We start from the raw sequence: 23,811 nt of genomic DNA on the forward strand, positions 1-23,811 counted from the left end.
AATCCATCAGCACAACATGATTTTATTATTTTGCATTTCCCCCCCCATTTCTCATCCCATATTGTCAAATCAGATGTAGAATTAGCAGTCTTCTTTGCTAACTACAACTAAATATACAGGCGGCTAAGTATACAATGCTGCTGCTTAGTAGTAAAAACAGGAATGTCCAGAGCCTCTCATTGAAATGTAAATGTCCACCACAGGATGCTGAAGATTCTTTTGTTAAAGGGGTCCCGCTCTTGTAATGGATAGGTATGTGCATCTTGGTTGTAGCATTTTGGAAACGGAGGGGGAAAAAAAAAAAAGCCTAGAGGTCAGGCACTCAAAGCATGAGACTGAAGTTGAAGTGTAACATCCTCCTCATGACAGAGTCACTAGGTTTCCTACGGAGGCTTGAGAGCAGGTGTCTTTGCTCTGAGAGCTTTGTGCCACAGGTTTTGCAGGCTTCGCACCCAGAGAGCTGCTGATGGTGGGGTGGGGAAGCTGGCAGCGGCAGTGGACTTTCTCCTCCACGGGGATGTACCTCTTGCTGAAGCACTTCTGGAATTGCTTGGACATGATGTACATCGCTTCTGCGATATTCAACACAATGCATAGCACTGATGTGCAGCCCATGATATACAGGAAGACTTTCTTCTCGGTGGCCCTGGACACGTAGCAGTCCACGGTGTTTGGGCAAGGACTGCAGCTGCACTGTAGAAGCATGGGAACCTGGAAGCCGCTGTAAAGGTAGTAGAAGGCCAGCAGGAAGCCGATCTCAAAGCTTGTCTTGAAGAAGAGGCTAAGCAGGTAGGTGCAGAGCAACCCCCCATCCATGCTGCTCTTGTCCTTGTAAAGCTGCTGGCCGTGCCTCTTTTCTCGGTGTTCCCGATAGGACACGTGCATGGCCACCAGCAAGGATGGGGTGGACACCATGATCAGTTGCAGGGACCAGAGGCGCACCTGCGAGATGGGGAAGAAGTAGTCAAAGCAGACGTTCTCGCAGCCTGGCTGCCTGGTGTTGCACACAAAGTCCTTTTGCTCATCCTTCCACACGTTCTCTGCGGCCGCCACAAACACCAGTATGCGGAAGGTGAAGACGATGGAGAGCCAAATCCGTCCTATGACCGTGGAGTACTTGTTCACCCCAGTCAAGATGTTCCCCAAGAAGTTCCAGTTCATTGTTACAGTCACTCTTCCCAAGCCCTGCAATAAGAGGATAGTGTTTTTTTTTTTTTTTTTTTAAAAAATAGGAAAATAATACAACATTTGTTACAGGGCACAGTAAAATCAGCTCATTTAAACTCCCACATTCACCATGAGTGTTTAGCTGAACCCTCACCCTTTGTATTTATTCGCTTAGCTCATGCATTTGTCCAAAGCAACTTGTAATTATTTACCCATTTGTACAGCTGGATAATTTTACTGGAGTAAGGAGGAGTAAATACCTTACTCAAGGGTACTACAGCTTGAGGTGGGAATCGAACCTGTGACCTTTGGGTCTAGAGGCAGTGGCTCTTAATACTACGACCAGTTGTCCCTACAGCTCTTTACTACAGTGTGGTTTCCTTCTTCCGTCCCACACATGTAGGAGCTTTCACAAAACACATAGTAAAGTCTGTATAATTTTCACAAATAAACGAGGATTTTTTTTTTTTTTTTATGTTGCGCCGCGTTAATTGATTTCTCCGTATTTACCGAACTGCTACACGCAATAAAATGCTTGTCATTTCGCCTTTTATTACACAACTTACTTTTTCTCAGTTTTCATTTTCTCGTTAGTTCTGTTATTTTTTTGGCGCTCTTAATATTATACTTCTCTAAACGCTTCGACGCTTTAATGACGTCGCGCCGAGTTACTTGAAACACAAAATGAAGAGCAACGCGTTTCGTTTGCGATGTTTATTTCGCGAAGGTCATAAATCAGTTTTTGGGTGGAGAAACACAAACGCTTCACGGCTATTTTACCGTTATTTTACAGTTTCCAGAGAAAACGACGCGCTCCTGCTCAATAATTCAATATATAATGACGGCGCCCAAGTTTAAGCACTTCTTTGTAACTCCTGTCTGTCTCCACATGATCACGAATAAAAGAAGAAATAGTTGTGAAATTTACCTGTTGCGGGCAGCTGATGCTTCTTCTCCTTTTTCGTTCCTGTTTACATATGAAATTGAGTTTTTATTGTCGCTCAGACCTGCACACAAACACACACACACACACACACCCACACAAACTGTGTCCTGGTTCAACTATTTGCCTCACAAATACACCTGGAGTGACACACCTGTCGGGTTGTCAAGGAGTCACAAGGACTCTGTTTGCGGAAAATCCACTGATGCAAAAAACATGAAGCTCCTCACATAACATTTAATCCTCACATTTTAATCCAGGTGACTGTTTAAAAGGAAAAAAAAGAAAAAAAATGTATTCATTAAAATAAAATCGTATTTGCAGATGTGCTAAACATACATTGCTTTCAAAGCGAAACAAACCTGAGACGTTCAGTTTTGCATTTACTGTACCATCATTTAAAAACTGAGAAGGCCATTTACTGCCCGAGGGGCTCGGGCGTCTCCGCGGATCAGGTGTCAGCGGTGATGTGTGGCGCACATGCCTTTCAGTATAGTGTACATGGGGCGAAAAGGGAAGAATTTCATTCGTCACATACCACACGCATGAAACCTTGCCCACAAGAACGCACTGCGCTGTGAAAATGCAACTTAAAACATTTCACACTGTGAAACAGCTGAACACTGCTTCATTTTTATTGTATCATTTTGTATTATACTGTATTATCTACGAGGAGGCGTGGTGCCGCAGCGTGTTTGGCTTGTCCCTGCTCTCCGGTGGGTCCGGGGTTCGAGTCCCGCTTGGGGTGCCTTGCGATGGACTGGCGTCCCGTCCTGGGTGCGTCCCCTCCCCCTCCGGCCTTACGCCCTGTGTTGCCGGGTTAGGCCCCACTTCCCGCGACCCTGCTTGGGACAAGCACTTTCAGACTGTGTGTGCGTGTTGTATCTATCTATCTATTTACTGTGCTATCTCTTTAAACTGTCTAATTTTTATTTTCACATTTAAGTGTTGTGTTTTATAATCTTATCTAAAGAACTCAGGGAGTACCACAATAATTTCGTTGTATTGCACAGCAGTACGATGACAACGCTCTTCAATTCGATTCAATTCAACAGACAAACACATCGTGGCTCACTCCTTGTCTGATGCAGGAATATATTTTGTTAGCCACTGTAAATTTAATGTCAGCAGCAGGGAAGTTAACTAATCCCCATCGTCCTTTAATCATTAATGACGTCGTATCCAATGGACCCATGATCCTCCTCCGCTGTACTTGTCTTGTAACATATTCTTCATACCACGTCTAGGTTTTTTATTTTCATTAATACCTGCTCTTCTTTTTTGCATTTTAGACCGGCACAAATACAAAACAATCGAATAAAATGGAGGAAGCCAGTGAAACACTGCTGTTCCGATCACGAAATGAAAGTATATATTGGCACTGGGTAAAACACGCTTAGCAGGATACTTTCGCAAACCGGTTTGTCCGGAAATAGCGCCTTGAGCTCCGTCCTATAAATGCTGCCTTCCAGACAGTAGGTGGCGCTGTTATATATTTACATGCCTTCTTTCGCCCTTGTCTGTCTATTGAACCATCTGCGTTAAGTTTGTTTAGTTTTTGTTTTTGCGGAGTGTGGTAAGGTGGGTTTTACCGCCACCTGTCTTCTTTAATAACTCGTGTTGGTTTCAAATTTTGCCTAACCTGAAGCATTTGTGAGCTGTACGCTATTTGTACGGCTTACTCGGGGTGAATAGTACTGTACTGTCATGATAGTGTCGCCGCATAAATTGAGAGTGCTGCTCGCGTTTTTACTGTGGCGCTTTATTCGTATTATTACGGTAATATTGTTTATCGCCCTGCGTTTTCTTGCGTTTCAGCGCACTGACTTGATATTTCTACATTTTCGACATGATAAGTCTCGTGTACAGAACCTCCAGTGGAATGATTTAATTCTTCTTTACAGTGAAATAAACCACTGTTCGATCAAATTCAGCCAGGGAGCCTGTGTGGGTTACCACCACGGACGGACAGAATGTGTTTAAAATACATTTAAGGTGCATGAAAGAATTCTCTAATTTGCCATAAAGTATGACTGTGTGATGCGATGGACAGTTTAAGTAACTATCAATAAATAATAATAGTAGTAAGTAGTATTGACTCGGCTTGTTTCAGTTGAGGAATAAATATATATATATTGTGGTGCGCAGCGCCGTGGGTTTGTATGGGGCGAAGAAGGACGCGGAAGCAGCGTTCATAACGAACGATTTATTCGAACACCAGCACAAGGGAAACGATACAGTATGGTCCTTTCTCCAACACAGTGGCAGATACAGTCAACCCACCATTTCCCCCCGAAATGGCCCCAGCGGTTACAGACATTACAGATTTCCCACAATGCAACTATTTACATTAAATCAGTAACGCGGGTCGTTACAATATTCTTTAATCAATGTGTGTGATTGATTGCGAATGTCAGCGTGATAGGAGGTTGGAACTACAGTGTCCTCAAGGTTTGTGAAAGGCAGCAGGCAGTAAATGAAATACCTGGAAGTTAATGACCATGTAACCTGGGAAACATACAGTACTGAATTATAATAAGCCCATTATGGGAAAAGATGGTACGGCTGTAGCAGCTTTCCTTTTGGGACCCTGTTTGAGGGCTGCTTATATGTTTAAGTTGAGAAACCCTCTGCATGGTTGCTGATTAGAAGTGAGTCAGATATTATGCTCATTGATAGTATGAAGTGTTTCGCTGCTGTCTGCTGTGTTCCTTGTGGTAATGAGCACTGTGACCCTAGAATAACACGGGTCTCCTTTGTGTGCTTTGGGCAGGTCCACATGATGTCCTCTCCTGACTTTGGAAACGGCAAACAGGAGAACGGCTTGAAGACTCCAGGGCTGAGGGGTGCCAAGACTACCACGTTATTTCGTGCAGTAAACCCAGAACTCTTCATTAAACCTGTAAGAACCTGGCGTGCGCCCATAAGGGGTGTTAGGGAACTACTGAGCAGGATTTATGGGCCAAGTTGAGAGGTTAATTGGAATGAAACCATGGATATTTGTCTTGGAGCCACAACTACGCTTGTTTACTGTGATAAGTTCCTTGTTTTTTGTAATAGATCTTCTAAGCGGCAAAATCCCTCTTCTTTTCTAGAATAAGCCTGTAATGGCTTTTGGATTGGTTACAATATCCCTGTGCATGGGATATCTGGGATACCTTCATGCGGTCAAGGAGAACGATCAAGAGTTGTATGAAGCTATTGACAGCCAAGGAGAGCGATACATGAGAAGACGGACATCTAAGTGGGACTGATGACATAAAATACTTTCTACTTTTTGTTAACCAGTAAATCAAAATTTAATAGCTGTTGAGTGTATTTAAATATATATGCCAAAACATGCTCTTATTTTGAGTGAGAGAAATGTTTTCCATTAAACTGGGGGATGAAATAATTGGAATTCTGCATTTTGCACCAGTTTTATGAAGTTTTTTTAAATGTTTGTCAAGGATGGATTTGTGAGAGCATTCCTTATCTAAATACATCAGTTTTCACTGTATGCTGTTTGTAAGAGAAAGTCTTATGATTGCATTTTGCTATGATATTATGTAAGTATGTAAATGTAATTGTTTTGTGAGTATTGCTTAATTATATTTTGCTGGTATATATACCATTTCCACTGGCATTTATTTTTTTGCTATGCTGCTTAGCTATAGCTTTGTATTTTTACAAGAATGTACAGATTTAGCCATCGATATTGCAATGCTCACTCACTCTTAATAACCACTTGTCCTGGTCAGGGTTACAGTAGTCTGGAGCCTATTCTGGAATGACTGAGCGCATGGCATGGGGGGTTGCACCCTGGACTGGATGCCAGTCTATTGCAGTTCAGCCACACAGACATTCACACACTAAGGGCAAATTAGAGTGTCTAGTTTACCTGAACTGCAAGTCTTTGAACTATGGAAGGAACCCACTCAGACAGGGGTAGAACATGCAAACTGTACACAGATTGAACTCTGTTTCAATGCTTAATGCCCACACAGCCCAGGTACTGTGAGGTGGCAGCACTACCCACTGTGTTGTTCTAATGTGGTGCTGCTTTACATTACAGTACAAGGGTTAAAAATTGCTGATTTGCAGGATTGTACAACTTTATTAGCAGAATTTAAGATTTCAAAATGATACATTTAAGCAAATATTAATGGAGAAAATTAAATATTTTAACATTACTCTAACAGAAATTTTTCATCCAAAACCATAGTCTTTTATAGATAGTGACATGAAAAAAATTAGATGGTCTTTGAAATTGAGATTTCACAAAAAAGTTCACTGTAAATCACTGAATAGTTAGAAAAGAGACACATGACAGATAATTGTCCACTATTTTGGAAAGGTTGCTGTGCAACATGGTGGGACAGTGGGTAGCACTGATGCCTCACAGCTCCTGGGCTGTGTGTTCTGACATGCGTTCAAATCCAGCTCAGTCTGGATGGAGTTTCCATGTTCTGCCTGTGTTGTCCTGCAGATTTACATTTATTTAGCAGACACTTTTCTCCAAAGCGACTTCCAATGAGCTCTCTGTAGTGTTACCAGCCCACACACCTTATTCACCAAGGTGACTTACACTGCTAGATACACTACTTACAGTGGATCACTCATCCATACATCAGTGGAACACACTCTCTCTGTGTCAGTCACACACTATGGGTGAAGCTAAACAGCATGTCTTTGGACTGGGAGGAAACCAGAGCACCCAGAGGAAACCCACACAGACACCAGGCGAACATGCGAACTCCACACAGACTGATACTGAGACTCGCTGTGCCACTGTACTGCCCCATTATTTAGCAGATGCTTTTCTCCAAAGCAACTTCCAATGAACTCTATGTAGTGTTATCATTATTAACATGTTATAGATGCTCTGGTTTCCCTCCACAACCCAAAGACATGCAGTTCAGGTGAACCGGACACTGAATTACCCTTAGTTTGTGTGATTGTCCTGTAATGGCTTGCCATCACATCCAGGGTGTGCCTTGCCCTTCTAGGACAGGGTCTGGACCACTGTGACCCTGCGTGAGGCCCAGTGGTTATTGGTAATGGATGAATGTTTGTAAACTATGAACATGTCTTGAAAAGCCAGACTACAGCATCCAGCCCACACAAAGGCATAGGCAGGGAAGGGGAATACAAGATCCTATAGTGGTAGAGAAGGTGCTGACAAAGTCCTGCAGAGAAGAGCCACGTGGTGAAATTGGGCCTCAGGGGCATCACACTTGCGGTGGGGATTCAGTTGGAAATATAATCCTTCTGAGAAAGCGGTAACAGGTCTCCATGATAGGCGTATGTCCGATGCTGGAAAATATTAACGTTTTCTGTATAAGCAGATGTAAATCTAGAAACATAAACATTAACACAGTAAATAAACCAAGGAAAACCGGTCCTACAGTGACATACTTTGTGCAGACTGAGGTAAAAATGAACCCTTCCTGTTTCACAAAAAATCATGCGGAAATGTTAGGAAGCCTAACTGCACCGCTGAATTAAGCCGTGTGTGTCACAGTTATTAAAAAAAAAAAAAAAAAAGTTAGTTATAAAAAGTTTCTTTCAAATCATAAAGAGTGCAATGGTTGAAGTGAACATGTTGTAACCCCACTCCTGAGGTACTTCAGAAGTGCTGTAAATACCGACCGAGCAATGCCACATGGGTAAATCATTGTAAATCGGTTTGGGTAAAAAAAATATTATTATTATTATTATTATTATTATTAACAGGTAGCAATGTGATGATGATAGACCGCAGGGAGCCCCTGCTCCCGGTCACATCGCCGCGGAAAAACGACACGGGCGGGCGGTTCCTCCTCCATTCTCCCTGCCCCTGTCGGAAAGGTTATAAAGGAGGTCCACGGCCCACCTCCACCCTCTCGCTGCCCATCATCGAGCGACGGGGCCCTGCGAGCGCCCCCAGCCGTCCGGCCGCCAAGGACGCAGAATGGCGGAGTCGCCGAGCTCCGGCATTCAGGGACTGTTCACCCTCCCCCCTTTACACTTACAGAGAGACTCGGTCGGGAACGGCAGCGGGCTGCTTTCCAGCGCCGGCTGAGTACATTTTAGTAGCCAGCGGAGGATCTTTACAACGGGACGAGCTGCGTTTCGATTACAGCGCTTGAATGAGAGAGGGAAAAAATGAGCGGCAACGCAACAGGTAGGAGACACCAGCGCGTCCGCGCGTCCTCCTGTGCGCGAGCGGCGAGCTCTGTGTGTAACTCTGCTGTGCTCCCAATCATTGTGTCGCGTAACTGGGGCCCTGTGTGTGTGTGTGAGACTTTGCACGTGTGTACATCCCATGACGTGATACGTGTACAAAAATGTGACCCTCGGGACAGCGGCACCGAGTTCCACAGGTGTCCCCGTGCTGCCTGCGCGTTTCTCCCGCGAAGACTCGCGCGCGGCACAAGTTGGGGCAAAACTGGGTGGACATGATGACGCTAAAGCCGCGCGTGTCCAATAATTTTATGAAACACGCTGAAAGCACTATATGTATCTACCCACCGGAGACGAGAGAGTACAGTGTAGTCTAAACTCGGTGGGGATCCGTTGTTTGGAATTTGCTGAATGTTTGGAATTCTGACCGCTAAAGCCTTGGTGGTTAATGAGTGTGAATGACTGTGCATTAAGCTTTAATTAAGGTTTTTTTTTTTCTCCCTTTTTCTATTCCCTCCCCTAAATTGTTGCAGAACTCGCCAGTCCCCCAGCTGCTCTGCCACTGCCTGCAGATCATGTGTTGAACTCCGGAGCAGTCATATTTCCAGGTTAAAAACAAAAAAAACCTGTCAGTGCTGTATTTTACTTCACCCTGAGGGGGGGGGGGAAGTTAATTTGTATGTTTCGGAAGTGTGTAGGTGGTGAACGGTGGGCTGTTGAATTACCTGTCACCCTAAAGACAGGTTACACCTAGTTATCGGAGTACTGGGTCTTCCAGCAGTTCCCCCTAACATGTATTTGAGTATTGGGTCTTCAAGAAGTTGTTTGTTGGGTACTTTGAGTATTGTTTCTTCCAGCAGGTTTTAGAGTACTGGGTATAGCTATATTTTGTCTCCCAACAGGAACCTTTGACCAGCAGGGTTGTCCATTGGTTTTGTTCCCTGCAGAAGAGCAAAACAAACTGACATCTGACCTGAACAAGGAGGAAGTAGTTGGTTTCATCAACTACTTCTTGCGGTTGCACAAGTATGTAAGAAAATGTTGCTGTGGTGGAACTTACCAGGCATTCGTGTTTAAAGATCAGAATTTCAGCTGTACGTATGTATCTAAGGGCAGGGGGATGTGGTGCCCCAGCAGGTTTGATCAGGTCTTGCTCTATGGTGGGTCTAAGGTTCAAGTCCTGCTTGGGGTGCCTTGCGATGGACTGGCGTCCCGTCCTGGGTGCATCCCCTCCGCCCTTACACCCTGTGTTGCCGGGTTAGGCTCCGGTTCACCGCGACCCCACTTAGCGGAAGCAGTTTCAGTCTGTACATGTTTTTAAGGGACTATCAGATGAAGTGGGTGGTTTGCCTGGTTTGTTGAGCACGTGAGGTATAGGGGAGGGTGTGTTGCAGTAACCTTGTATACTAAGTGTTTCATTTCTTGTAGTAAATACCAAGCAAGGGAGAGCCTGGTTTCGGTGGTGGTTGATTTGAGAAAAGCTACCGTTATCACAGCAAGATTTGTTGCTGAAACTCTTCTGCTCCTTGAGGTAACCTTGAGTATGCAACAGTCTTTCAAAGGCGTGCAGTATCTCGCCACAAAACTGACAAACGAGGCCAAGTTCGTGCTGCTTCCATCACCCTGGGGAGTGAATTCTCCACTGTTAGACATTAGCTAGACATACATTCTCAATGTGTCATCTTATGTTGTGAATGTCTCTTGTACCGATATACCCTCTGGAATTTTAGGTGACTGACTTTTTAATTTGTATCTGTATTTTAAAAAGAAAAAAACTGATCACCTTGTACAAGCCTTTAGTTTTTGTGTATCTGGTGAAGTTCCACTTAAAATTCCTAGTCTGCAAAAGTGTAGTTGGCCAGATTAGAAATAATGGGGTGGCAGCAGATGTGTTAAATACAGCAGCACTTGTTTGTCTGCACGTTTGCAGACAAATGTAACTTGTACCGTAGAACTCAGATTTCACAGATGAATTAATAGAAATGTAGGAAGGCTGCTGCTTATGTCTCCATTACTCGCTCTCATCCTAAATTCCTGCAGAATCTGCAGGGTGGTGGTGATAAGATGTTAGAACCCTTGAAATATTGGGACAGTTAAAACCATTAAGAGGAAAGTTTAGGAAATAAGATGTTTAAATCTTGCTGGAGTGAAACTTTGCTTCTAAATGGTTACTATTTGATGGTGACCCTGAAGTCCTTATGTAAGGTTGGGTTGTTCCTGTAACTAAATTCAGCAAAGAATAATGCTCATGGCAGAACAGTTGAAGAAAGCTCATGACAAATATCACATGCTTGAAGTTCAGATCACATGCTTCAAGTTGAAATCATATGCTTTCAGTTATCTCATAATGGATGTCTGAGCATAGACTGGTGGTAATGAGTTTTTTTCCTGCTGCTTGATTATGTACCGTCGTCATGATCCCAAGTTGCATTTCTGAATCTTTTTGAAGTGATATGATGCATATTGTTTTTGTTAGTCAAAGGCTAGCAATTCTCAGGGTTATGTGGTTATACTTTACCATTGTTGTATTCATGCCCCTTTTTTGTTCCTTGTCCTCAGCTGCACAAGAGGACAGTTCACACTCTGTATGTGGTTCAGCCTCATAAAAGAGATGTGCTGAAGCTATTGCTAAAAATACTGATGCCAAATTACAGGAAGAATGGAAACCCTTCCCCATTTAAGGTAATATGGGGACATCTTAATTAAGACTCTTGGCTCAAGTGGTTGTACTTTTATTTTTGTGTTCATACTGCATTCATAGCTTTTTTCCCTCCTCTCTCCACTGCACCCCGACAGCAAATTTTTCTGAAGGAAATCTTTGAGCTCTGCAACTACATTGACCGGAGCCAGTTAACGGCAGACTTCGGAGGGTACCTTGTTTACTGCCACCACAGCTGGGTTGTGTTTTTGAAGGTAGTGTTTTCCTTGGGTCACTAACTAGCAAATGAGATTTCCTTTCCTAAAGCAACAGGAGTAACCAGTACTGAGCATTCAGAAGAATTCTTCTGCACCAAAGGTTCTTATCCTTTCCTAGGCCAGTCTCATAAGAGTCTGAGGAAAAGTCTCCTTTTCCTCCTAAAAAAAAAGTTAAAAATGCAAAATATTGCACTGAATTAATTTCTCTGAAATGGTATATGGAATTGTCATGGATAGTAACAGCATAGTAATACTTTTTAACTTATGCAGTGTTATACTGTATGTGAAGCAGGACTACACTTCACAAACCCCCTAAAGCAAATCCATGGTCCCCCAAGAAGACTCCCAAGTTAAGAAACCTTGTTTTATGCATATGATTATGCACTTTTTAAAAGAACCTTTTCAGGGTTCAAAGCTCCCTCATTGTATGACTTGTGCTCTGTTAGGATCACTGAAACTGCTCCCACCTGGTTGAATTTTCTGTACAGCTTCAGTGAGATGTGCAGTTGTTGGAGTTTATTCATATAACCAGATGGTTTTATCAAAACCTATGTGCAACTTGGTTTTTTTAAAAAAAAAAAAAAATGAATTTCACCACACACAGAAGACTTCAGATATGTACTGTTATAGAAGCACAGTCTCTGATACATGGGTCTTGCCAGCATGCATTATTTGTTACTGTTTAGAGGATTTTATCAAATGAGGGGGTGATTGTGATGGATGGTGTGATGAAAATCCTTATGTAGCTATTAGATCAGGTGAAAAATGGGACTGAGAGAACCCTTGCTTGTCTCCTATTTTTTATTTTAGATCATGCAGGGGAGAAAGTGTTTAAACCCCTGCATCGTATGTGGGTGCTTTGGTTTGAATGAGTCACATGTGCTGCTTGTTCACGAATCCATTCATGAGCTTCAGCTGCATTGCTTGCAGCCTATTGTCAGTTACCTTGGAGAAGCTTACGCAATTGTGGAGTTCACCCCCCTGACCTCATTAGCAACTGAAGGGCTGTCTCACTTGTCATTTGATCATATTTTGTCATGTTTGGCTAGGCACGTTCACAAACAGCCATCCATGTTGACTGTATTTCAGCTCATATACATTGCTGAAGGTCACTTCTAATAAATAGAAAGCACAACTCACAATAACTGTCTACAGTGAAAATGTAAACATTTTCAAATGCATTGAGGGGCTTGACTATGTCACTGTTGCTAAGATTGCAGCTTTTAGCTTGTTTAACTCCTGTTTAGACAGAAGCGGTGTACTGAGCAAGCCGTCTACTTATACAGCAAGATCTTATTTGGTGGCAGCTCTAGGTGTTTTGTTGCCCTAATCTACGAGTATCTTCCCTGACGGTTAATGCTCGTTTCAATCTCCAGGAGATCGATGGATTTGTCCAGGAGTTTCTGTCTGTGGTGCACAGACTTCCTGTCTGTATTGCTACCCTGCAGAAGCTCTCCCAGCAGCCTGTGCCTACCAGCTTGGAAAAACTAGAAGACTTTTGCTCTGCCAGTAAAGTTCAGTTCCAGGAGCTGAGGAGGTGAGGATTCCTTAATTGAACAAGTTAATCAAAATCCTGGAAATGCACTCTTAGAAGCACTTCTATGTTTATTTTTCCCCCTCTTAACAGCAAACATGTAGATGTGGTACTATGCAGCTAAGAACTTCCTAATTTCTATTAAAAATACAGTAGAGGAAGAATTGATTTCCTAAAGCAGTTTTGCTCTGAATTGACTAGTCAGCTGTAACTAGTTTTAAACTGAAGCTATATCTTGCATTTTTAACACACACACACACACACACACACACACTTTCTGAACCGCTTGTCCCATGCGGGGTCGCGGGGAACCGGAGCCAACCCGGCAACACAGGGCGTAAGGCCGGAGGGGGAGGGATCACACCCAGGACGGGACGCCAGTCCGTCGCAAGGCACCCCAAGCAGGACTCGAACCCCAGACCTACTGGAGAGCAGGACCCAGTCCAACCCACTGCACCACCGCGCCCCTTTTACTTTTTTAACACATTTCAGTAATTTTAATGCGAATCATAGGGCAAAAGTCTGGTCATAGGTGGTTTTTTAAACTTTGCTTAAATTGGGCAAAGGCAGTTGTAAGTACATGTGGAGTTGTTAGGGACGGTATGGTATTAATGCACACTTTTGTTCTTTTTCTCTCCCTCCCCCCATTCAGAGAGCTTGGACTGGATGAGCTGTTGAGACACTGTGAATGTGTGATGGAGAAACTTCGGTACCCTGAGAAAGAGCCCTGTTATCAGGCCATGGCTGGAACAGCCCTGTTTACTCAAACAGCCTATGAAATGTTGCAGAACTACAGTAGGTGAGATGCTGTATTGATTTCCTTCAGTACAGGTTTTTATTAATTTACAGCAATATTCCACTATTTATATTCAGAGATTTGGTGTAAGTAGTTCAGAGAGAATGTCAAAGGGTCCACTGTTATGTCGAATGCAAACATTTCTGTTTTTAAACTGGTGTCACTTTGTAATGTTTTGTGCTTAAACTGGGTAGAGGTTCTCCACAAGCCATAGGAAATGTTATGTGATGCTGTGAAGTCTTCAGTCTCAGGGGACTGGAGGGGGTTTTTTGTCATTTAAAGGATAACATCTGCTGTGGAGAAGCTGGAGTTGCTGTGGCAACAGGCCTTTTCCAAAGCCCACCTCCAACTGCAGGTCCTGCGATTGCAGAAAGATGCACTTAAGGTATTGTAATAGATGACTGTTCACTGCTCCTCTGAGAGTGTTCTCAGAAGTTCCTTCATGTAGACCAGGAGTATCAAATGCCATCTGAGGATTTCAGGTGTTCTAGTTTGTGTAAACTGCTATTCCTGTTTTTGCACTACTTCCTAAAATTCTCAATTTTTTTCTAAACTTTAAAATCAGACGGTACATTCTTAATGTGGTGTGTGTCAGTGTGTTTTTGACTACTAAATTTTTCCCTAATTGAAAAATATTGGAATACATCAGATTATTAATGCAGCTCAGTGCTGTCTCTAAGATCTTAGTGCTGTCTACAGTCACTTTACACTCACGTGAAATATTTAGACTGAGTTCAAGCAGGTACAATCTTGGAGAAGCACTGTTTTCACAAGAACCTCTTGTTGTTTATTCTGCAGTGCATGGCTTATTCAGAATGAATTAATGGTAATGAGCACAAAAAATGTAGCAATTTAAACTTCAGTTTTTGACAGTTGTACGGTTTCTGCAACAGATTATTGATCTGATCAATAAAATGAGACAAGAGAAGCTCCAGTCTTACAGAATTGAGATAGCAAAGGATGTTCAAAAAGCAGAAAGCTTGAAGCTGGAGTTTGAGGCATCTGTCTACACCCCTGCAATGGTAAGATTTATATTTAGTAGTCTTAAATCTGTTGTTAAACTTGTTGTCATAGTGTATAGATTCCTGCAAGTTTTGCAGCTTTTTGCACTACTAAAACATCAAAGGCAGTAAAATGGGGTCAAGTAGGGCAGTAAGTTCAGCTAGTGGTCTTTTGCCTGTTTAGAATAAAACCATTTACTTTTGCCCACTAGGGCTGTAGTATGTCTTGGCTTGACCTAGGTGATCATAGTCAAGCATGTGTGAAACCATGGCATTGGGGTTACTTTCTGCTAGGCACTGGTACGTCGAGCCGAGGATGTGATCCACACATTGGCTGAGACAGTGCCATTTGGGGATGTCCAAGGGTGTCCAAAGTGGGTCACAGAACTTAACCAGGCAAAGGAGAAGTTTCTTACAGCTGTGGAGCTCCCTCACCAAACCCTCAGAGCAGTTTCAGACTTCTATTACTACTACAATAAGGTAGGTGGCCTCTGGGATTTAGATCTTCATATAGACAGGAATCCGTAAAGAACAATTTTTAAAAACAGTGCTCAAGTGTAGGAATTAATGAGTTTTCTGGGCAAAAGCTCTTGATTACTAAATTCAAATCTGATGGAAGGTAAAAAAAAGTATTATTATTCAGTAGTGTTAAGTAAATTAACATATAACAGGTTTTATTGTGAATTGGAAAAGTTGCCACTCTTAAATACACTCAGTCCAGGAGCTGGTACAGCAAAGTCCTATGTGAGAACTTCTTTCAAGACCTTCTGTGGAGTGGACAGTGCAACAGCATCCCCAGACTGTACCATCCCCAAGAAGCGACTGGTGGTCGGACCCTACCTTGGAAGAAGAATGTCTTTTATTTCTTGAAGAACAACCCTTCTCCAGAGATGGAAGAACTGGTTCAGCTGGCACATTTTGCCAACATCATTCCTGACTCTCAGTTGCAGCACAGCGGAAAGCAGTTGTCTCATAGGTAGATTTTTTTTTTTTGGTTCCCCCCCCCCCCTTTTTTTTTTTTTCCTTTCAAGTGAGTGTTTATATGTCTTGACATTTTGCCATGTATGCATACTGCTTTTTATTTAGGATTTGGACTTTATTTGCAGAATTGGTTTTGGATTTGTCAGAGATATTGGAATGAGGAAAGTATTACAAATTATTGTCTCCGACATCAGGTGCATGATTCTCAGGAAGCTGTTGACTTCACCTGGAGCAGTACCTCTACATGACCTTCAGCAAGCTCTGCAGTGGCAGTATGAGTTCTTCAGGGAAAACCAGAGGGATTTTGTTTGTGCTGAACCATTAAAGCCTGCAGAGTCAGAAAAAGAAAGGAACTGTGTAGAAAATTATTGCCGTCCATTCACAGACACCAAAAGTTCTGGCTCCATGTCTGATGTACGTAGTGGACAAACCAGAGCTGGCTGTGGTGCTCTTTCCAATCTTAGTAAATGGGATGCTCGGGGGGAGTTGCCCCGTCAAATTCCTCCACATATGGCTCCAGGTACGGCACCTACTTCTGCTAAGCCGCCATCTTTGAGTTCTTTTGACTCAGGCTTTGATGCAGCAGGGAGTACTCATCTGGACCTTGGGACTGGGAATGAAGGCTTGTGCACCAGGGAGAATTTAAAGCCTGTAGTCAAGCAGCCTCATATTCGTGAGGACAACGTCGCAAGTGTATCTGACTCCGAGGGCTGCAGAGAGGATTTTGAATGTAATGATGTGGGAGGCAGCTCAAAGGCAAGCATCCAAATTATTCCAAAGATAACGGTGAACGCTCTGAATTTTGAAATCAAGGTGAAGCGCTCGGCAACATTGCCCAAAAATCCATGGCTCAGCTTGCCAGTGGAGGACCTTGAAAACTCTTATACTGTCACTATTACACCCAATAGCCAGAATTCACAAGATTTCCTTGAGAGCCCAGCTGTGTCCCAAAGGATCTATCAGATGGAGGATGCCAAGCAGTCACAGGAGTGGCAGGGGCATACAGACATGCAGGCTACTGCCCAAAATCTTTCTACAGGGGAGGAACCACTTGGTTTATGTGTTTCAGAGGGGACCAATGCAAAGGAAAGCATCTTGCAAGCACAGGATAGCTTTGACTCTGAAATGAGTCCTATATGCAAAGTACTGTCCAGTACCATAACAGATACACAGGAAAAGTCCAGCTGCACTGCTGACAGCATTCCCACTCTTCTCTGGGACACGTATGACTTTCACAATATAAAACAAGATGGCTGTGACAGGTACTCTTCCTGAATTTATTTATTTTTTTTATTTTTATAAATGTTTTGTGAACTCATTACCTTGCACTGTTAGGCAAAATGCATTCAACCTGAAATTAATCTGTTCCAGGTTGGTAAACTCTCTGTCAGAAGTATCTCTGAGTGACTGGGACCTGAAAGAGCAAGAAAGTCTTATAAAGGTTGAGAAAACGCTTGATCGGGCAGCAGAAATACTAGAGGTAAGACTAGGTTACAATATAACTGGGGGTTGTAATGATGGTCGTCTTTGGAATCTTTTAGAAGATGCTGTCCAGACCTTGAGCTGATGATGCATATTGTGTCTGCCAAACAGGAAGAAGAGAATGTGCTTGCCCAGCAGGAGATGCTAGATCTCCTGTTAAAGACTGAAACTACCAGCAAGCAGTTGGCACTGTGGGAAACTGAAGAAGAGCTTAGTAAGGTAATTTTAATAGTTGATGGCAACACTGAGACATTAAAATAACAATGTCCCTTTTGTCTCTGGTTTAAGGCCATTAAGCAAAAATTGTATTTTCTAATCCAATTTTATACAGGTTTTAAAAAAAAAAAAAAAAAAAAACCACAACAATTTTAACAACCACTCAACCAGTTTGGTGGGTTTAGTATTTTTATAAAAGTCATACCCAAGAGAACTGACTTGTGGAAAAAACTCAATGAAGTTTATTTCCATTTCAGGTGACTGCAACCACTAGAGATCTGGAGGCTGGAGCTGACATTGAGGACAGCTGTTCCCTTGCACATGCTAATGAACATCCAAATACCTGCCTAGAGACTGGATGTTTACGATGTGATGTCAGTGACCTAATGCTAAATAATGTTGGTGGAAGGCCATTCAAAGCTGGGATACTAGGCAAAGAAAGTGGTAGGCCTGACTTACTTCAGGAGCTGAGGGGCCTTCATGATCTGGAAGAGCAGATCAGAGAGGAGAATCTAAAGATCTGTGAACTGAGACAGTCTGAGGAACTTGAAACACTTCTTGAAAAAGCAGAGCCAAGGGGTGTCCAAAGTAAGGAGAGGGTGATGTTTCAGGAACAGTTGGAGAAGGAGAAAAGACAAGTAGAGAAAATGGAGAAAAGTCTTATGAAGGAGTTGACCAAGCATCATAAACTTCAGAAGTTAAACAAAGGAAGAAAAGTTATAAAGTGCTCCATAATGGAAAAAACTTCCAGACTCAAACAGCTTGAGGACAGTGCCTTGTGTGAAGAACTTATGTCCAGCTGTAAGAAACATCAACATGACAAATTGCAATTGAAAACCCCACAGCAAACCTGTGGAAATTACCTCACAGTTGAATCTACTGCCATTAGCTCAAGCATCAGTAAACTGGATTATACCAACAAAGCAGAAATATCAGAAGCATGGCTTTTTGGAACAGAGGCTCCAATCATAAATTCTGAAAATGGCAGGTTGCCAAATGAGAAAGTGGATGTACGTAGTTCTCTGAACAAGTCTGTCTGTTTTAGTAGTATGTCAGAGTGCAATGATGAACCTTTAGCTAGTGCACAGAATCTAATATCGGAGGCCTTTCAGACTTCAACAGAAAATCCCAAACATGAGGCGTTTGACCCTGGCGGTATAAGTAAACCTCCTGTACCAAAGCCCAGAAAAGCAAAGCATGGGAAAAGCTCAGACTCCACAGACCCTATAAACAAGGATCTTTTTCACAGAGGTAGGCAAGACAACACTGACATCCCAGAAAAGCAGAGGCCTGGGACACCTCCAAAGCCTAAAGAACGATCAAATGGACAAACGGCTGCATCCCTGTGTTCAGTCACGAAGGAACAACTTGAGTTCACCAGTGATGACAAACCACTGGTTACAGGTGAAAATGTAGGAACGTGTATTGCCCCTGAAAATCTTCTTGAAGCAGCACCTTTGGACATTAATGTTCCGGAAGGGCTTAAAGATAAAAATGATTCTGAAGATCTGCAGATGGAGCTGGCAGTAGATGGTGCCCTCATCTCTGCAGAGGAAGGTCTCAGATCAGAGGTCTCAGTCCAGGCAGAGGGAGTGACAAAACTTGCTCTTGGGGGAGATCTAGTGTCAGAGGAGACTTTGGATGAGATTGATGGATTGCGTGGTGAAAATGCCCCCTTTTGCCAGTCACAGGGCAGTAACAGAATGGTCAGATCAACTTGTAGGTCACCAGTTAATGATCTCAGTTGTCACATCAATATACAAGAGGTAATTTTTTTTTCAACTCCTGTACTATAATTGCTTATACCCTAAGATAAACATAGGATCTTTTAATATATTTTAAATACTCCATAAGGAATGTCACTTTTTAGATATCAGAATTTGGGACTCCGGTTGTGCTGGACACTGGATCTGGTTTGATGAAGGCAGGTTTTGCTGATCAGGACCTTCCAACTACAGTATTTCCTACAGTCATTGGATTCCCCAAGTATGAGGTGAGGTATTGAAACATGATGTTGCAGCAAGTTCACCAAGTGACATTTGCCAATTAATATAATCCTTTGTTTAACTGCATACTGGAGCTTAATCTGTCATAACATCTGTTGCTGTGTCATCAGCAGCAAGTCAAATATTGCTTTCATGGAGTTTGAATTTATTTTGACTGCAGGAGGTTATGAATTCAAATTTTGAACGAGAGACTTACATTGGACGTGAGGCACAGAATATGCGAGGTGTTCTGGCCCTTAAATATCCCATGAAGCATGGGATCATCCACAACTGGGATGAGATGGAAAAGGTGGGCAAAAGGCTAAAGTGCTGACACTTTAAATACCCCCTTGTGCATAGAACAAAGATCTTACACTTTTTCTCCTTCAAACAGTTTGTGGAATAACTCCTTACTCAGATCAGTTGTTCTGTCAGATCTGGCACCACACGTTTGAGCAGCTGTGCGTGGACCCTGAGAACCACCCTGTGCTGCTCACAGAGGCTGCCATGAACCCCCGGGAGAATCGTCAGAGGATGGTGGAGCTCATGTTTGAAGCCTTTGCTGTTCCCTACACCTATGTGGCAATGCAGGCTGTTCTGGCTCTGTATGCAGCAGGGAGAACCACAGGTACAGTGCAAGTAACTGCATTGGATATATAGTCATAAAGGAGTTACAATGTTTCTGACTTCTACAGCAATGCAACAATAGCAGAAATGGTTTTCTGTAGTTATTGTACAATGCAGTCTGCATTGTTGCAAAAAAATCATAAGCTACTGATGTATCAAGATGTCATTTTCATGTCAAAGGTGTGGTGTTTGACTCTGGGGATGGAGTAAGCCATAGTGTGCCTGTGTTCGAAGGCTACTGCCTACCTCATGCAGTGCAACGCTTTGCTCTGGCCGGGGCTGATGTCACACAACAACTTAGGAAGGTATGGAATACATATAAAATATACTGAATGGTTTTGATTCACAAATATATTGCAGCAACTATTAAGCCAAAGTATTTAAGGTATTAAATGTTCGACGTTCCAGTGTATGTTAATTGCTCATTTCTCTTACTCTTAACGGCTCAATCAACATTTACACCTAAAGCAGATACTCTGAGCTGGTGTTTCCACAGCTGCTACAGGAGCAGGGTGTGGCCATGCGCACATCTGCTGAGCTGGAGATTGTGCGGGAGATGAAGGAGCGGTGCTGCCGTGTGTCCCAGGACTATGAAGCAGAGCTGTCCTACGGAGGCCCGGCCAGCAGCGAGATCTCCTACACAATGCCCGATGGCCATATCGTCCACCTTAGCACTGAGCAATTCAGGTAAGGGTAGGCTGCCCTGGGTGTGTGACCCCAACAGGTACACATAGTTGGACCTTTCAATCCATGCACTGTGGGATGTTGTTAAAGTAGGATGAAACTACTGAATTTTCCCCAAATGTTTTGGACACAACTGTGGAGTCCTGCTTATGGTTGATCTGTCAGCCTGTGGTCTTCTGTCTGAAAAGGGCACCAGAGATCCTGTTCAAGCCAGAACTGATTGGGCGTGACCACTATGGCATTCACGAGAGCATTTTCAAATCAATCCTTCACTCTGACATCGACCTTCGCAAAAGCTTGATGGGAAATATTGTATTGTCAGGTAAGGTGTGTTCAGCTATCTGTACTGCTGGCTTCACCTTAACTATAATTTAATCGTATAGCAGTTAACCAGTGAAGTTTGTTCTCCCTCATGTTTCCATTTTCTCTTGTCTTCTGGGATGAAGGTGGGAACACCCTGCTGGCAGGTTTGCCTGAGCGCCTTCAAAGTGAGATCAGGAACATGGCACCTGTGGATCTGAGCGATTGTGTCCGGGTGACCAGCCCAGAGGATAGGGACTTCTCTGTTTGGAGTGGGGGAGCTGTACTGGCCCGCCTCCCTTCCTTCGCTTTGGCTTGGATCAGCCAGGGGGAGTACGAGGAGTTTGGTCCGCAGATTGTGTTCAGGAAGTGTTTTTAAATGTTGGCTGCTCTGGTACAAGGCTGGAATTTTTTTTGGTTAAAGTGCAATAAGTCTAATGGTGCCAAGTTTGTTTTTATTATTTTAAAAAAACCAGTCTTTGGTTTTACACAGTTAAAGTATTCAGCAACAAACATTAATTTTTATTCTCTACTCAAATTTGTATGGTGTCAATTTCCATCCTTCATATAAATGTTTGAAGTCCCAGGTTGGCTTTATAGCCAATTTTTGTACCTTCATACAAAAAATGGCTCGAGTGGTCGAACTCGTCAGAAGTTTATTGCACCAAAACAAAACCCCCTGTTCCTTTATTTTTTTATTTGCCAGTGCTGTATCAGTACTCCAGTTGTCTGATGTTTGCTGATGAAGCTTGAAAGACATAGGCTTACAAAGTCAATTTTTATTTTTTTGGTTGGATGAAAGCTGCCTAGGAAATTCAGAACCAGATGTTTTGTTTTCTTTTTTGACACATTACATTAAGTATGCTTGTACACATTCATGTATTAGTGTGTTGACTTAATTTCAAGCTGTCTTTTTAAATGTCATCTGTTAATGTGATGTCAGTTATAAGGAGAAGACAAGTGTGGTATACCTCTGGGAATAAGTGATTGAAAAGTTGGCTTTGAGGGCTTTAATGCAAACCCTTCTGTGTACCTGCATTCCCTTATACTTTTCTTGAGTTGCATCTAAGAACTTTGTTTTGCCAAATGATTTGTAACTACAAAATTTTTGTATTCAAATTCACATTTAATGTAGTATTGACACACTTCATGACATTTTCTGGCTCAGTTTGCTTTTCCTGCTCAGATTTGGTTTGGTGTGGTTGGTTTGTGGTCTGTAGATGTTTATTTCATGAAGTGGTGCATTACTTTCATCTCCATGTTGCAACTGAACCAGAAATGACTGTGAAGGTTTATTCTTTAAGATGGCTATAATACTTTGCTTTTCTGTTTTACTTGGTATAAAAATATTAGTTCATTTCTTTTTTGGAGACCCTGAATCAGCCCCTTTATAAGGAAAAGCAATTATATACTTTAAGCACTGTAGCTGATATTTTAATCACGTTTTTGTTTTCGGAATTGTGTGGTGTTGGAACTTATTTCTTTGGTAAAGGGGGTCTGAAGCTGGTCTTCAGTCTCAGGTCTCAATGTGTAGTAGGATAGCTTTTCTGTATTTGGGTCAGCATGTTGGAATCCTCGTATAACAAGTGAAACTGGAAAATTTGCACTTTCTTTGTTCCATCCATATCTCATTTGACTTTGGGATTGTGAGCAGGCCCAGAATACAAGGTAGTTTTCTTGTTTAATTTAGCCTTTATTGTCCCCCTGTATACCATGCACTGCCTTTCTTAGTTCACATAAATGTGAATCAGTATTTGTGTTTTTAATAAAAAATTAAGCAACAGCCTCTTTCTCATCTGAAGTGTCAGTTGTGAAGTGTCAGCTTGGGATGAAAAGAGCAGCACTAAAATGGTTTGAGTCCTACCCATCTGACAGATCCCATTCTTCTCTGCCTCTGTCAATCAGTGTCCCGCAGGGCTCAAGTACTAGGTCCTCTTGATCTGCACCTCCTCCCTCAGCCTGGTCATAGCCTCCCATGGATTCAAATACCACTGCTATACTGCTGATGCCAAACTCTTCCTCTCTGTTCCACCTGGAGCATCAGACATTCCATACATATTGCTGCCTGCCTGTCATCCATCTCTGCATGGATGTCTGATCTCCAACTCAACCTTTCCAAAACAGAAATTCTTTACCTCCCAGCTGGCCTGTCCTTACATTGCTATCTATCGATCAAACCGGACAACTTGCTCATTTTTCCTACCTCCTTGGCCGAGTCTGGAAGTGACAATTGACTTGAAGTCTGTCTTCCTCTCAGCACATTGAAGCCACAACCCAGACCTGCAGATACATCCTGCATAATATCTGCATGATCCATCCGTACCTCACAACTGACTGCCCAACTACTTGTCCAGGCCATGGTGATATTGCATCTGGATACTGCAACTCTTGTGTGGCCTTCCTGCTACTGCCATCAAACCTCTGCAGTGGATACAGAATGGTGCTGCATGAGTTGTGCTTGACTTGCCAAAGCATTGCCATGTATCTCCTCTACTCACTTCTCTGCACTCGCTTCCTTTAGCTGCCTGGATCAGACTTAAGACCCTGGTTATTGTCTACAAATGCATCAGTAAAACTGCTCCCAGCAAGTTACAAGACTCGATCAATTGCTACACCACAACCAAACCCCTTCACTTGTCTACTTCTGCTCGCTTGGTGGTCCCGTGCACAAAAAGTAATGCACGAGATTCTCGGTTCTGGCTCCGTTGTGGTGGAATGACCTTCCCCTCTCACTCAGAACTGCTGGAACTGTCTACATTTGTGACGGGTTTGAAAACTCACATTTTCCAAACTCACTTTGCCCAAGATCTCAGCAGCTCATGTATGGTGTAAATGTTCATGCACCATAATTTTATGATCATCCCCTGACAAGCCTTTACACAGCCGCTACTCTTCCTGTATTGTATGTAAATGTTTGTGTACCTTTAAGGAAAAAAAAAAAAAAAGGTGATCAGGATTCCTCTATTTTGCGTTTTATGCACCTACGATGAACTTCGGTGCATCAAGGGGAAAGACAAACTAGGTTTACTTAAGAA

General features: G+C 42.8%; 3 protein-coding genes across 5 annotated transcripts; 2 read left to right on the top strand and 1 right to left on the bottom strand.

Annotated features, from left to right (window-relative positions):
* Positions 1–11: 11 nt before the first annotated feature.
* On the bottom strand, positions 12–2,352 carry gjb7 (gap junction protein beta 7). Of its 2 annotated transcripts, XM_018743717.2 has the most exons (3): positions 2,265–2,352; positions 2,096–2,134; positions 12–1,185 (listed from the first exon to the last, which is right to left on the bottom strand). In XM_018743717.2, exon 3 carries the CDS (start codon positions 1,159–1,161, stop codon positions 361–363), a length of 801 nt encoding a protein of 266 aa, XP_018599233.2. In that variant the 5' UTR covers positions 1,162–1,185; positions 2,096–2,134; positions 2,265–2,352; the 3' UTR covers positions 12–360. The 2 variants fall into 2 exon arrangements, with proteins under 2 accessions (XP_018599233.2, XP_018599232.2); XM_018743716.2 differs by lacking the exon at positions 2,265–2,352 and having other exon boundaries at positions 2,096–2,203.
* A 1,262-nt stretch (positions 2,353–3,614) lies between these two features.
* Positions 3,615–5,570, top strand: smim8 (small integral membrane protein 8). Of its 2 annotated transcripts, none has more exons than XM_018743718.1 (3): positions 3,615–3,691; positions 4,884–5,012; positions 5,206–5,570. In XM_018743718.1, exons 2-3 carry the CDS (start codon positions 4,890–4,892, stop codon positions 5,362–5,364), a joined length of 282 nt encoding a protein of 93 aa, XP_018599234.1. In that variant the 5' UTR covers positions 3,615–3,691; positions 4,884–4,889; the 3' UTR covers positions 5,365–5,570. The 2 variants fall into 2 exon arrangements, with proteins under 2 accessions (XP_018599234.1, XP_018599235.1); XM_018743719.2 differs by lacking the exon at positions 3,615–3,691 and adding an exon at positions 3,714–4,105.
* Positions 5,571–7,868: 2,298 nt separating this feature from the next.
* On the top strand, positions 7,869–22,555 carry LOC108929278 (uncharacterized). Its single transcript, XM_018743660.2, has 23 exons — positions 7,869–8,255; positions 8,788–8,862; positions 9,157–9,280; positions 9,683–9,785; positions 10,814–10,936; positions 11,051–11,167; positions 12,547–12,707; positions 13,357–13,503; positions 13,783–13,885; positions 14,394–14,522; positions 14,796–14,981; positions 15,218–15,477; positions 15,677–16,744; positions 16,854–16,962; positions 17,076–17,183; positions 17,438–18,946; positions 19,051–19,173; positions 19,347–19,475; positions 19,601–19,793; positions 19,973–20,097; positions 20,298–20,479; positions 20,665–20,798; positions 20,923–22,555. Exons 1-23 carry the CDS (start codon positions 8,237–8,239, stop codon positions 21,153–21,155), a joined length of 5,460 nt encoding a protein of 1,819 aa, XP_018599176.2. The 5' UTR covers positions 7,869–8,236; the 3' UTR covers positions 21,156–22,555.
* The last annotated feature ends 1,256 nt before the right edge of the window (positions 22,556–23,811 follow it).

The sequence above is a fragment of the Scleropages formosus genome, chromosome 1, assembly GCF_900964775.1.
Source record: "Scleropages formosus chromosome 1, fSclFor1.1, whole genome shotgun sequence".
NCBI lineage: Eukaryota > Metazoa > Chordata > Actinopteri > Osteoglossiformes > Osteoglossidae > Scleropages > Scleropages formosus.

What these genes read in the sequence shown, in the direction of transcription:
- gjb7 (XM_018743717.2), bottom strand. Translation starts at nt 1,161, where the DNA reads ATGAACTGGAACTTCTTGGGGAACATCTTGACTGGGGTGAACAAGTAC.
- smim8 (XM_018743718.1), top strand. Translation starts at nt 4,890, where the DNA reads ATGATGTCCTCTCCTGACTTTGGAAACGGCAAACAGGAGAACGGCTTG. An exon ending in CAGAACTCTTCATTAAACCT is followed by an intron (nt 5,013 to 5,205) that starts GTAAGAACCTGG and finishes CTTCTTTTCTAG; the next exon opens with AATAAGCCTGTAATGGCTTT.
- LOC108929278 (XM_018743660.2), top strand. An exon ending in TACTTCTTGCGGTTGCACAA is followed by an intron (nt 9,281 to 9,682) that starts GTATGTAAGAAA and finishes CATTTCTTGTAG; the next exon opens with TAAATACCAAGCAAGGGAGA. An exon ending in AAACAAGATGGCTGTGACAG is followed by an intron (nt 16,745 to 16,853) that starts GTACTCTTCCTG and finishes AATCTGTTCCAG; the next exon opens with GTTGGTAAACTCTCTGTCAG.